Source organism: Trachemys scripta, chromosome 14 (genome assembly GCF_013100865.1).
Source record: "Trachemys scripta elegans isolate TJP31775 chromosome 14, CAS_Tse_1.0, whole genome shotgun sequence".
Classification (NCBI taxonomy): Eukaryota; Metazoa; Chordata; order Testudines; family Emydidae; genus Trachemys; species Trachemys scripta.
Genome location: NC_048311.1, coordinates 4,560,406 through 4,573,133, shown reverse-complemented (window position 1 = coordinate 4,573,133; position 12,728 = coordinate 4,560,406). Strand labels below are relative to the sequence as shown.

The 12,728-nt window shown below is 45.1% G+C and overlaps 1 protein-coding gene across 6 annotated transcripts in view; it reads right to left on the bottom strand.

The window, feature by feature from the left end:
* The window catches only part of LOC117887154 (butyrophilin subfamily 1 member A1-like), a 66,460-nt gene that overhangs the window by 14,213 nt on the left and 39,519 nt on the right, over nucleotides 1-12,728 (bottom strand). For 5 of the 6 annotated variants that reach the window (XM_034789455.1, XM_034789454.1, XM_034789457.1 and 2 more), the window contains 4 exons: nucleotides 11,929-12,045; nucleotides 10,459-10,806; nucleotides 7,240-7,521; nucleotides 260-367 (listed from right to left, as the gene is read on the bottom strand). In XM_034789455.1, coding sequence (XP_034645346.1) covers nucleotides 260-367; nucleotides 7,240-7,521; nucleotides 10,459-10,806; nucleotides 11,929-12,045 — 855 coding nt within the window. The remainder of the gene's footprint in view (nucleotides 1-259; nucleotides 368-7,239; nucleotides 7,522-10,458; nucleotides 10,807-11,928; nucleotides 12,046-12,728) is intronic. The other variant, XM_034789459.1, reaches the window with a different exon arrangement.

The following is a 12,728-nucleotide window of genomic DNA, read 5'->3' as shown; positions in this document are numbered from 1 at the left end:
TTGCCCTCTGCTGGACTCTTTCCAATGCCAGGATTGGATTGTTTAGTGAGAGCTATAGGGGTGAATGCACTTGATATTTTCTTCAGGTTGAATGATTTGTTCTCCCTCAGCCTCGCTCCATCTCTCAGTGTCAAAATCTCTCTTCAGAACATTGACTCCCAGTCCCTGTGTCAACCCCTCTCTTTAAAAGGAAGAAAAAAAAACCCAAAACAGAAAATCACTCTCATTCTCTCTACATTCTGTCCCTTTTTAACTTTACCTTTCATTCTGTGTTGCCTCCAGAAGCAGTAACTGGCCAGGGCAATGAGAATAGCCAGGATCACACCCAGAGCCACCAGCCAGGGATTGACCCTTGGGAAAAACAGCTCTGCAAGAGAAAGCGCCATTGTGACAATGTGGAAACTGTCTGTAATGTTTTTATGATTTTCTACCTATCACCTTGGTATTGCTACCCAGTGGGTGCAGAAGGGTTAAAATGCTGCCCCTGGAAGACAGGAGATGTTTGTCTGGGGTGATCTGAATGGGTTGCTCAGGACTGGCTAGGACCAGGGTGGGGAGGGATAGCTCAGTGGTTTGAGCATTGGCCTGCTAAACCCAGGATTATCAGTTCAATCCTTGAGGGGGCCATTTAGGGATCTGGGGCAAAGATCTGTCTGGGGGTTGGACTAGATGACCTCCTGAGGTCCCTTCCAACCCTGATATTCTATGATTCTATATCAATGGAAGCCCTGACAGAGACAGGAGACACCTGAAGGACTGGGTGAACATGTGAACTCAGCATGACTCCGCAGCAGGCCAACGATGGGCAGAGGTGACAGGAGGCAGTGATAAGAACTGGGCTCACAGAGACACAGGGCTCTCACCTGGAACTAAGACAAAGGATCAGAGACAAAGAAAGGACACCAAGATGATTCCTACAGCTGCCTGTCTCATAGGATGTCAGCAACCAGGTCATGGGTGGTCTGACCTAATGGTTGGAGCAAGAGTTCAGCATACCAGTTAGAGCTAGATCCAGATTGGGTGGGCCTGGGATCAAAGCCAAGAGTGAGAGCTGGGAGTGAGAAGCCTAAGCGCAGGGTTAATCAGAGTCACAGTCAGAAGGCACAGTGGAGGGTCAGAGCCAGGAAATAGCTGGGGGCTGGAGTAGGAGTGGTTACAGACAGGTACAAAATGCACTGTGTAGCCACTGGATTGATTGCTGACTGCTGCTACAAAGCTTAAGCATCACCCTGCTGACTCCTGCAACCCATCAGGAAGCACAGTCAATCAGACAGCTTGTATGAGGGCCACCTGCACTCATTAGATCGCCAAGAGACTGTCTGTGCTGGAGACTGGCCCCTGACATGGGCTGTGTTTTAACCTTGGCCTCTCTATGCTAACCTAAGGGCTTCCTAATACTCCAGCTGACTATTAAAAGGAAAAGACTGCCTGGTATCACTGCAGATTCTTACTTGCTGAAGTCTGTTGGCTCCTGAAGGGAGCAAAGGTCTCTGAAAGGGCGTCTACCACAGAGGGGCTTGCTGGGAAGAGCTCACTATGAGAAGCTGGAGCCTGGAGGCTCTGTTGTCTATTCTTGTGGCAAAATCTGAGCCCTTGGTCGTATAAACCCATGACAGTCGGTGGTGGCTGGTGGAATACAGAATGCACCTGCAGTATTTTGCAATGGCAATTCTGCAAACCCTGACAGACTAAATGTGGTCGTATTGTGAGCAAAGATGACTCTCTGTGTCTGACTGGAATAGTCATCAGGGGCTACCTATGGATTTCATGGTGAGCTATGGCCCTCCATGCTTTGCTTCTAAACCAGTGGAAGTCCAAGCCTTAACCTGCTTATGGAATATGACAAAAGGTCCCATCCGCACTGCAGATCTGACCTGTGTCGTAGTGCTGCTGGAGACACCCTGACCTGGCCATAGTTGCAGCATCATTGGGCCTTACATGGGCAGAAAATACATGGTTACGTTTTTGAAAGGGTAAGATAGGAACTAGTGAAACCAGCATGGTCTCTGAATCCTTGAGCTTGGTCTGAGGGGGAGAGAGGCAGATCCCCCTTCCTACAACAGACCAGTGACATACTTACGGGGAACAAACAGGGAGCCCAGCTGGTTAAATATTAATCCCTCTGTGATGTTGGCAGATGACATGCCTGCTCATGCCAAGGCCCCAGGCCTCACTGAACACTTACAAATGCATAGCTGAAAACCAGTCTTGCTCATCTCTGTGTTAGCATCATCAAAATAAATAATAGAGGTTAAGTTGATAGGGATGTGTTTAGTGTTTTACAAAATACTTGTAGGATGCTGCTTGCATTGTTCTCACTCAGCTATACCCCATGGTATAAAGTGATAACAAGCATTTGCATTGTAAACCTCTGTGACTATGTAACTCATCAAAAAGGGAAAAAGCCTTGTTGTGTAATGCAAATAAGGGTCTCTAACAAGATGTTAAATCCTGTTCATTACATGCAAATGAGCCATTGTGAGATCAGGGATCAAAGACTTCGTTAAGTGCATTCCTTCCCCACCCCATGAAGAAGGGACCTTCATGGGAAGTGTTGCTGTGAGCTTAGCTCCTGTGAGAAGAAGTATGGACACAAGGAAAAATTCTTCATCTCTGGACAGTTTGGATTCTAAGAGGGCAGAATAACTGAACAAAGAGGTGGTGGTGATCCCCTGAATTATTCTGGGTAGCCCTGAAAGAGTTTTTGGAAATTCACAGATTACTACATCTCCGCTACCTTTTGAAATTATAGGCTGTGATTCACCTGTACTTATATTTTTACTTACTTTAACTTCTCAATAACTCTCATGCCTTTTTTCTAGCTGATAAACCTTTAGTAGGTTTACTATAGAATTGGCTGCCAGCGTAGTCTTTAGAGTGAGATCTGGGATTCAAATCGATCTGGGTGAGAGACCGGTCTCTTGGGACTGGGTGTAACTTGAATATTTTGTGATTTTTGGTGTAAGTGACCATTTATCTCATAGTCCAATTGCCTTGGTGGCTAGATTGTCAGAGGGATTTGGGAGCTTAACCCTCTTTTGAAAATCCCAGCCTTTGTTAACTGTAAATTAGATAGGAACGTAACACTAAGGTGAAAATTCCATTGCACCCAGGAATGTCACGGTTAATGTTTTCCAGTCTAATCGTGTGCTCTGACACCACGAGCCTGTAACTCTGTGAATACAAAAATTGTCACCTGCAAAGCCTAGGCACGAACGCGAAGCACAGGCCTGCTCTACACTAAAAAGTCAGGTCGACCCAGCTACGTCGCTCTGAGCTGTGACAAATCCATGCCCCCGAGCAACGTAGTTAAGCCAAGCAAACCCCCGGTGCTGGCAGCACTAAGTCGATGGTGGAATTCTTCTCTCAGCCCAGCTACTGCCTCTTCAGGAGGTGTGTTAACTGCAACAACAGGAGAACCCTTCCCATTGCTGTAATGAGTGTCTACACTGACGTGTGACAGCAGGGCAGCTGCACCTGTGCTGCTGCAGCGTTTCAGGTGTAGACAAGCCCCGAGTTTTGGCTGAACATTTGGCCTTTGACATCTTTCCTGGTAACCTATTCCCAGTGCTCTTTGTTGTTAAATGAGACCTCACTTGGATTCCCGTTCCCCTTATCTCACTTCCTGAAGTATCACTAAATTTAACAGCAATTAAATATCTGCCCTGTAGCCTCAGTGCCATGAGACCTTCATAAATCTCAGCAGCCAAGCAATGCTGGACTGGGTCAGTGAATCATAGAATATTAGGGTTGGAAGAGACCTCAGGAGGTCATCTAGTCCAACCCCCTGCTCAAAGCAGGGTCAATACCAACTAAATCATCCCAGCCAGGGCTTTGTCAAGCCGGGCCTTAAAAACCTCTAAGGATGGCAATTCCACCACTTCCCTAGGAAACCCATCCCAGTGCTTCACCACCCTCCTAGTGAAATAATGTTTCCTAATATCCAACCTAGACCTCCCCCACTGTAACTTGAGACCATTGCTTCTTGTTCTATCATCTGCCACCACTGAGAACAGCCTAGCTCCATCCTCTTTGGAACCCCCCTTCAGGTAGTTGAAGGCTGCTATCAAATCCCCCCTCACTCTTCGCTTCTGCGGACTAAACAAGCCCAGTTCCCCCAGCCTCTCCCCATAAGTCATGTGCCCCAGCCCCCTAAGCATTTTTGTTGCCCTCCACTGGACTCTCTCCAATTTGTCCACATCCCTTCTGTAGTGGGAGAACCAAAACTGGACACAATACTCCAGGTATGGCTTCACCAGTGCCGAATAGAGGGGAATAATCACTTCCCTCGATCTGCTGGCAATGCTCCTACTAATACAGGCCAATACGCCGTTGGCCTTCTTGGCAATGAGGGCACACTGCTGACTCATATCCAGCTTCTCGTCCACTGTAATCCCCAGGTCCTTTTCTGGGGAACTGCTGCTTAGCCAGTCAGTCCCCAGCCTGTAGTGGTGCATGGGATTCTTCCTTCCTAAGTGCAGGACTCTGCACTTGTCCTTGTTGAACCTCATCAGATTTCTTTTGGCCCAATCCTCCAATTTGTCTAGGTCACTCTGGACCTTATCCCTACCCTCTAGCATATCTACCTCTTCCTCCAGCTTAGTGTCATCTGCAAACTTGCTGAGGGTGCAATTCATCCCATCATTCAGATCATTAATAAAGATGATGAACAAAACTGGCCCCAGGACCAACCCGCTTGATACCGTCTGCCAACTGGACATTGAGCTGTTGATCACTACCCGTTGAGCCCAATACTCTAGCCAGCTTTCTATCCACCTTATAGTCCATTCATCCAATCCATAGTTTAACTTGCTGGCAAGAATACTGTGGGAGACCGTATTGAAAGCTTTGCTAAAGTCAAGATATATCACATCCACCGCTTTCCCCATATCCACAGAGCCAGTTATCTCATCATAGAAGGCAATCAGGTTGGTCAGGCATGACTTGCCCTTGGTGAATCCATGTTGATTGTTTCTGATCACCTTCCTCTCCTCCAAGTGCTTCAAAATGGATTCCTTGAGGACCTGCTCCATGATTTTGTATCAGAGACCTCCATGAAATGGGAATCTCTGCAACAGACTTCATTGTGAGTCCCAAACTGTAGGCTCTATTTAATTAATCTCCAGGGAAACTTGCTTCCCAAGCTTTGCTTTTATCTCTCCTCCTCCTTCCACATTCTCTGCCCTCTTATACTTTCATCAGTTTAGATCCATTTTCCCTTTGTCAAATCAAAATGTAACTAAACTCCCAAGAAAATGTATATGTACAAAATCTTGTTGAGTGAGGAAAGTCCAAGTAACAACCTCCTAGGGTCCTTATTTCTGTGTTGTGAGCCTGGGCATCAGGAGGGGGTTCTTTATTATGTGATTATGAAACAATGGGCAAAACCAGAGCCTATTCAGCAAATACCAGAATGCAGCAATCTGAGATTCTCAGATGAATAGTGCCGTAAACATGCAAAGTGTTGTTGTTATTTTATTACAGTAATGGCTATTAATTTAATTAACAAAAATAAAAACTTTCTTTAGTGACCATTAAGGTGGTGCCAAGGCACAACCCACCCAGCACAACCCTAACCACCTAGAAATCAGAAGTGAAGGAAAAAACATTCCTTCATTCCTAGCAGCCTTCACATCCTCGACATGGCTGTCAATAACACACTCCGACTCCAGCACTCCATAAGGCTGCCACTTGCACCTCCCACTGAGACCAAACAGCTTTTTTAAAGGATGGTTTTTCATTGTGTGAATTAAATCAACTAGTTTAAAAAAATAAATAAATAAATTCTGTTATAAGCAACTGTAAACTTCTTGCAGCAGGAGCAGAAAGGTTTTAACCCAGACCCTATAGAGCTTCAGCACCAACTTCTACTATTTGAGCTATGGCTAGCATCCTATTAAGGTAGTTACTAGAGACAGGCCTGACACACACTTTCCCTTGAGTTACACAACTATTTATTAGACTGCAGTAGAAAATTGGAGTTCAGGAATGCTGGTGTGTGTTTCTGGAGCTGGGAGGGCACTGTGGTGAGCTGGTCATCGATAGAATAACCAAACCACACACACAGGGACAGATCTTCTGCAAAGCAGAAGGAATCAAGCCATTGTTTTGTTCACAGCTCCAAGCCCCTTTCAGCCAGCACTCAGCCCAAAACTCTCTCACTAGGCTTTTCTCAGGCCCACACTCCCAGTGCTTGTTATGCTCCTTCCCTGTGTCCGCCCCTGTGCTGTGTAATTGCTGCTTCTCTCTCACAGTCCCCCCCTCCCCCCACAAATAATACCCAGCCAAACCCCTCCACCCACATGTGCCTGACACAGACCTTTATTTTGGGCAGTGGCATGTGCCTATATTTGGGGTGGAGGCTGCTAGTTTTTTCAGCTCTCTGGTTCCACAAAAGGGCTTACTGGCTTCTTACCCCTGTCTTAAATTAAGGGCAGTGGTTATGCCCAACTAGGGTTCATCCGGTATTAAACCGATTGGTGCTCTGTTTGAGACCTTTGTCCCCTGTCCTGCACTGGGTTTTGTCTGGTATCAGATGGGGCATGCTGCTCTGCCTCTTCTGGCACCTCTCACCCCAGAGCAGCATGACCTCACACACACAGTGTGTACAAGGTCACACTGGTGGGAGCAGGGTGGCGCACACTTAAAGATAGCGGTGCCCCATTCAGCGTGACCTCACATGCACCATCTCACCAGCAGGATCAGGATCATACCAATGGGGGCAGGGTCACACCATTCTCAGAAGTACTGGAATGTCTGGTATTCCGGGAACATGTGAGTGCCCATCTTACGTCCAACCCATAACAATATGGCTGGGTTTGGTTGTGGTTTTTTTTTTTAAACCACTTTTACTACATTTCTTAAAAATAGAGGTTTAACAGTGCTGTCACAATAAAACTCTGCCAAAACTTTAAAAATGCTGCCACTCCTCCAAAATATGACACTAGGGCCTGATCCTTCACTCCTTACTCATGTAAAGATTTCATTTAAGCCAGTGAGAGTTTGTCCTGCCTCCTGCCAGCATGCTGATGGGGCCCTTGGTGCTGCTGTTAGATTAGTGTAGTCTTCTGGATGTAATGCAAGAAAGAAACCCAGGTAAGAGTGTAAGAGAGGGTGTCTTGTGTTACCCAGAGAAAAGCTATAAACAGGGGGTCAGTAATAATCGCACAATACTATACACTCCCCACTAACATCTGTAATGTCTCGTCAGACCCCAGTGCAGTGTGGACAGGCACTGACCTGCTATGAAAACTGTTGATATTTTATCTTGGTTGACGAGTGGGTTCCTGACAGAACAGGACAAGTTCTGGTTGGAATCTTCTGTTATAACAATAGAAATCTGAGTTTGAAATAGGCCATTGTCCGCCTTGGATATTTTTTCAGAGGCAGATGATAGCAGCTGCCCATGGTGATCTCTCCACTGAGCCTCAGGTTCTGGGTGCCACCCGGCCGATTGACACACAACCCGGATTCCTCCGTCCTGGTGACCATCAACAGAGATGTGGGGGTCCGAGCCCATAGCTAGAGGAGAAAGGAATGAACCTGTGTTAATTCTACACTTTCAGCAAAGCAGACAGGAGCCTAACCTTCAGGAGAAGTAGCACATTAACCCTTTTCTCTGTCCCCAGCACCCACCGTCAGAGCGAGCTATGTGGAAAACTCACTGCAGGTGTGTGTCATTGAGTGCTGGGCGGCCTAGTCCCTTCACTATGGCTCAGCTAGATACCAGAATCTCACTAGTGCACACACCCTCGAAAGCTGAACACTTAGCTTAGTGTGGACAGTGCATGTTAGAGGACAGGGCCTAGCCCAAAGCCCACTGAAGTCACTGGAAAAGGCCCTTGGTGATCTCTGGTCTGAAGCACCTAGCAGAGCAGTAATTAAGCATTTTAGCACCCGGGGTGAGCAAGCATATTTGAGCTTTTTTCATCTTTTTTCTGCACAGTGGCAACATGTAGGGGGGAGGCACATGGGGTCACATGCCCCAACAGATTTTATAGTTGCATCTCCCCAACCCAGACAGGATGGGTAGCCTGCTGAGAAAGTCCCTCCTGAACCCAAGCTGTGTGGGACTGGTCCAACCAAGCTCCGCCATGTGGGGCTGGCCCAACCGAGCCCTGCCATGCAGGGCTTTACTAGTCACCTCTGTTTCCACCCCATTTTTCCATCCCTGCAGCTTTGTGCCCTGGGCGACTGCCCCACTTGCTCTGCCCTGCTTATGGCCCTGGCACCTGGACTCCTAAAATTGCCTGTTCAATCCCATCACACTGGACTCAGCCCTTCACTAGAAGACAGATTAAGTTTTGGACAGTTTACTTTATTGGTATCTCAGCAATGAAATAGTCAACAATGATGATATTTTAAATGTCATCATTATGTTTCAGAGTCAATATCCCAATGAGATGATTGGGACATTCACATCTCTTCACCAATTATTTCAGGATGTTGCTGGATTCAGGAAGACACAAGTGCTTCAGTTACACTTGTTTCATGTTTGAAAAGTTTCAAAACTACAAAAATTTGCCATATAATTATGTGGAAATTCCACAGAGGTGAAACTATTCTAACTGTCTTTGATTATTGTTTCAACCAATTTATTCAGTTCTGAAGTAAATCCAAGGGTCACCTCTAGCACCATATTTACTGATAGTTAAAACACTGGCTGCCTTCCATTCCTCCAGTCGAGCAGTGATTTTGACGTTTGCATGATTTTATTTGCAGCTCAGCCACTGAACTCTTAAATTCATATAACTGTTCTGAAGGAACTCTTGGTGACGCCTTGCTATTTAACTCATTAGTTTGTTCCAGCTTTTCTTCTTTTGATACATCATTCTCTGACAATGCCTCATCTTTATTAGCTGAGAAGAGCAGATATCTCCTCTGTGCTGACGACTGGCACAAAGAAAACCTTTAGCTTCTCTGTAATGTCCTTATCCTCTTTGATTGCTCCCTTTCTTCTGTATTGGTACACCTTACCCACCAACTCTCTGGCAGACTACCAACCCCTGATAAACACTGAAACAATTTCTTGATATTTGTTTTTGGCTTTGGCTTTTATTCTCCCCCTCCTAATTTATATCTTATGCCTTACATTGCAGTTTCCTTCTATTGGTTTCATCTGGGCTGGGTTTCCTTTTTTATGGGGAAATTAATATTATAGAGACTAAGTCTGAGAGTAAATTCATTCTGACTATTTTCATATATTTCTTCAGGTGACATGTCACTTTATTGCTTTATCTAAAAATGATTCAATTTGTCATTTATATTGAGTTTTGAGCTATCAGTAGATAAAGATATTGATATACTCTGACAGCATCCTGAGATACTCTGACAATGTTCTTCCTGATCTTAGTTCCTGAGCAGAGCTGGGCAGGAAGCAGTTTTCCTGCCCTGTGAAAATTTTATATATACAAAACATTTCTCCTAGCAAACTGAGACAAAAAATCAAAATCTCCAAAACTTTCATGAATCAAAAATCCCCCAAAAATGTTGAGTCAAGTTAGTTGAAACATTTCATTTCAATTTTGACTACTTTTACTTATTTACTATAATTAGCTTACATTTTAAAACAAACAATTCATTTTAACTGGAAAACGGATGTTCTCATGTTATAAATGTCAAAACAAAAACATTTTGACAATTTTGAAACTTTTTTTCAAAAATTTTGAGTAAAAAAATCAGTTGAAACCAACCCTTTCCTGTGGAAAGTTTCAGTTTCAACAAATCAGCAATTTTTGATGAAAGAAAAGCTTGGTCAAAAACTTCCCGACCAGCTCTATTCCAGAGGGGTACAGGACTATGAAAATAACAAGGCGATTCCAAAAGAAGTCGATCCTATTGTATGACTCGAAAAAAAACAGTTAATAGACATAGATCCAGATCCAGAGAGGATCTGAGTAACTGCAGTTTCAGTGGGAGTCATCAGTGATCAGCCTTTTTCGAGGTTTGGCTCATAATATGGAAGGGGGAAAAAAAATAAACATGCTGGAAAGGTTTCAGATGACGTGTTCTATGTTTAAATAGGCAAATGACAGACACCTGATATAAGCAGAATCTAAGGAAAAAGAGTGAGGGGGTGTCACAGCTTTGTCAAGCACCCCCTCTTGGCCACTCACCAGACTGTTGTAAGGGGATCCAGCCATTGAATCCCATGTGTTCAAACAGAATTCATAAGTCCTCAAATCATCACAGTGGGTTTGTTTATTGCCAGAGAAATATTTGAACTCTATATTACTCTGTTTAAAATCAAATTTAGAAACTGCCCCAAGTACAGAGCACACAAGCAAAATTCTTCCATTTTTCCTCAGGAATTGACCCTGCAATGCAATAATTGGAAGCTAAAAGAGAATTCTGGATATTCATGTGTGAATGAGAGCGATCAAGAGGTAAATCACAATGAGTGATTACTCCATTTATTATACTGCTGGCAAATCAAAACAATAAAACACAATAACTAACCTGATACCATTAGTTCCAATATGGCTTCTTCATAAGAGATACTGTATTGAAAAAAGCATGTGTACTGCCCATGATCAGAGAGCTGGACCTGGCATAGTCTCAGGGAAACACTCCCATTAGTGATGCCATCTTTCAGCAGCTCTGTCCTCCCATGATATTCCAGCATCTGCTCTTCATACTTATCCTGTCCCTCCTGATACAGGTGGACAACTGAATGATATTGGAATCGGAACCATCGCACCTCCATGTTCTCAGCGCTCATCCTGGGGGAGAGATGGCAGGGCAGGACAGCCTCCCCACCTATGGAGGTGGTGATTGGATGGTCAGGTCCAGTCACTGTGAACTGTGCTGTGAAATGTACCAATAGAAAAAGGTGATTAAGTCAAAGAGAAACTGAATGGACATTAATTTAGGTGCAACAGTGTGGCAGAGCACAAAAGTGGGCAGGGTGCAAACAGAAAGAGTATGGATACAAAGCAGCACGGGTGCTTACACTAGAGCAGCCCTCCTGTTCAATAAGCAATGGTTCAATTCTCTAACACAGCCAGAGGGTATGAGACTAGTACCCACAGAGGTGAAGAGGCAGTGCCTGAGGCAAAATGCACTGAGGAAATGCCACAGTTTATCATTAGTAAAGCATTTTAGTCACAATTTGTATGAAACCTTAATTGTGTGTGTTCATTATGCTACAGTCTTTAATTACTTGAAAATGTGGTATTTTTTCCATGGGAGCCCTGGCTTATTCAGTGCACAGGATGCATCGTGCTCACTGAATTAGCAGCTATTCAATGCTTCTTTTTATCCTAATCATTCAGTGAGGGCTCCAGGCCATATTTACTGCCACCTCCCAAATCCTGCACTAGATATAGAATTACATTATCTACTCAAGAGCTTTTCGGTGGTGCTCATCCCTAGCTGAGTGTGTCAACTAATACTAAGGACTTTAACTTCACAATATTCTTTTGAGGTAGGGAGGTTTCATTATCTCCATTTTCCAGATGGGAAACTGAGGCACAGAGACATTGAGGCCAAAACTGTCCACTAATTTGAGACACCTAGGGCCTGATTTGCATTCTTAGGGCATGTTACACGTCCACACCACACTCCCCTGGAATTCACTGGCAGTGGTGAGTGTTTTTCACTTTTGCAAATCAGGCCCCAAGCACTCCCAGGATACTCCTGTGCAGGGAGCAGTGCTGGGCTGTTAAACCAGCCACATGTCCCTCAGGGAAACACCACCCCCAAGAGGGGGAAATTCTTAACTGGGAGAACCTGGCAGCTTTCTGAAGTCATGGTACTAGAATGCAGACAAAAATCTGGAACCAAGAGACCAGTTTGTGACTTGCATGATCTTCCAGGGTGAACAGACATGGTGAATAACATGACACTATAATGTGAGAGAACTGGTACTTTTAGAAGGAGAAGGTATATGAGCAGGCAGAAATCTCATGGATAAACAACAATTCCCACCTGATGCAAAATTGTGAATGTGCAGAGCAATGAAGAAAACGACATATCCAGGCAGAAAGGAGCTCACAGTGAAGCCATGAAAGAATGAGAAAATCGTCCTCTTCATTATAACTTGTTCTGAACAGGGAGAGAAACAAACGAAATCAAACCCATGTTAGCAAACTGCTGGGATTTCTCTACAAGTGCAGTGAATAAGCTGCAGGACACAGACTGTTGCAGTACGAAGGCCAGAAGCGTACAAACATGCCATGCCATATGAAAACAAGACTAAATGTATCATTAAACCTCTTACATTCTTGTATACATTGTTGCATGAAGCTGGCCAGATCTTTGATGTTACCCTGGTCCCTTTGTGCCTCTCCAGCAGTGCAGAGGGGCCGGAAAGCCAGTGCAGGCATCCAGCTGGGAATTCTGTCAGCGTAGGGGAATCCTCAGGTGGTGTAAAGCCACCAGCTCTAGGTCACCCCCTTGTAGCCCCTCTGTCTCCCCAGGGTTGAAGGGTTATTGGGGTGTGGTGGGATGGAAAGGGTGTGGCTGGGGTGCTGCTGAACTCCACTGATCCCCAGCAGATGTGATGTTCCCTTGGGGGCTGCTGCCTGCTGGGGCAATATGGAGAAGACCTGAGGCTGCTTTCATAATGCCAGGATCTGAATTGGCTTCTGGCAGCCGCAGGTATTGGGGCAAGTGGAAACATGGCAAAAAGCTACTTTTGTCCTTCCTTCCCCCACGTTGGTCCAGCACTAAGCAGCACTCAGAGCACAGTGCAGCCCTCAGACTTTCAGAATGAGTCACTGAATCCC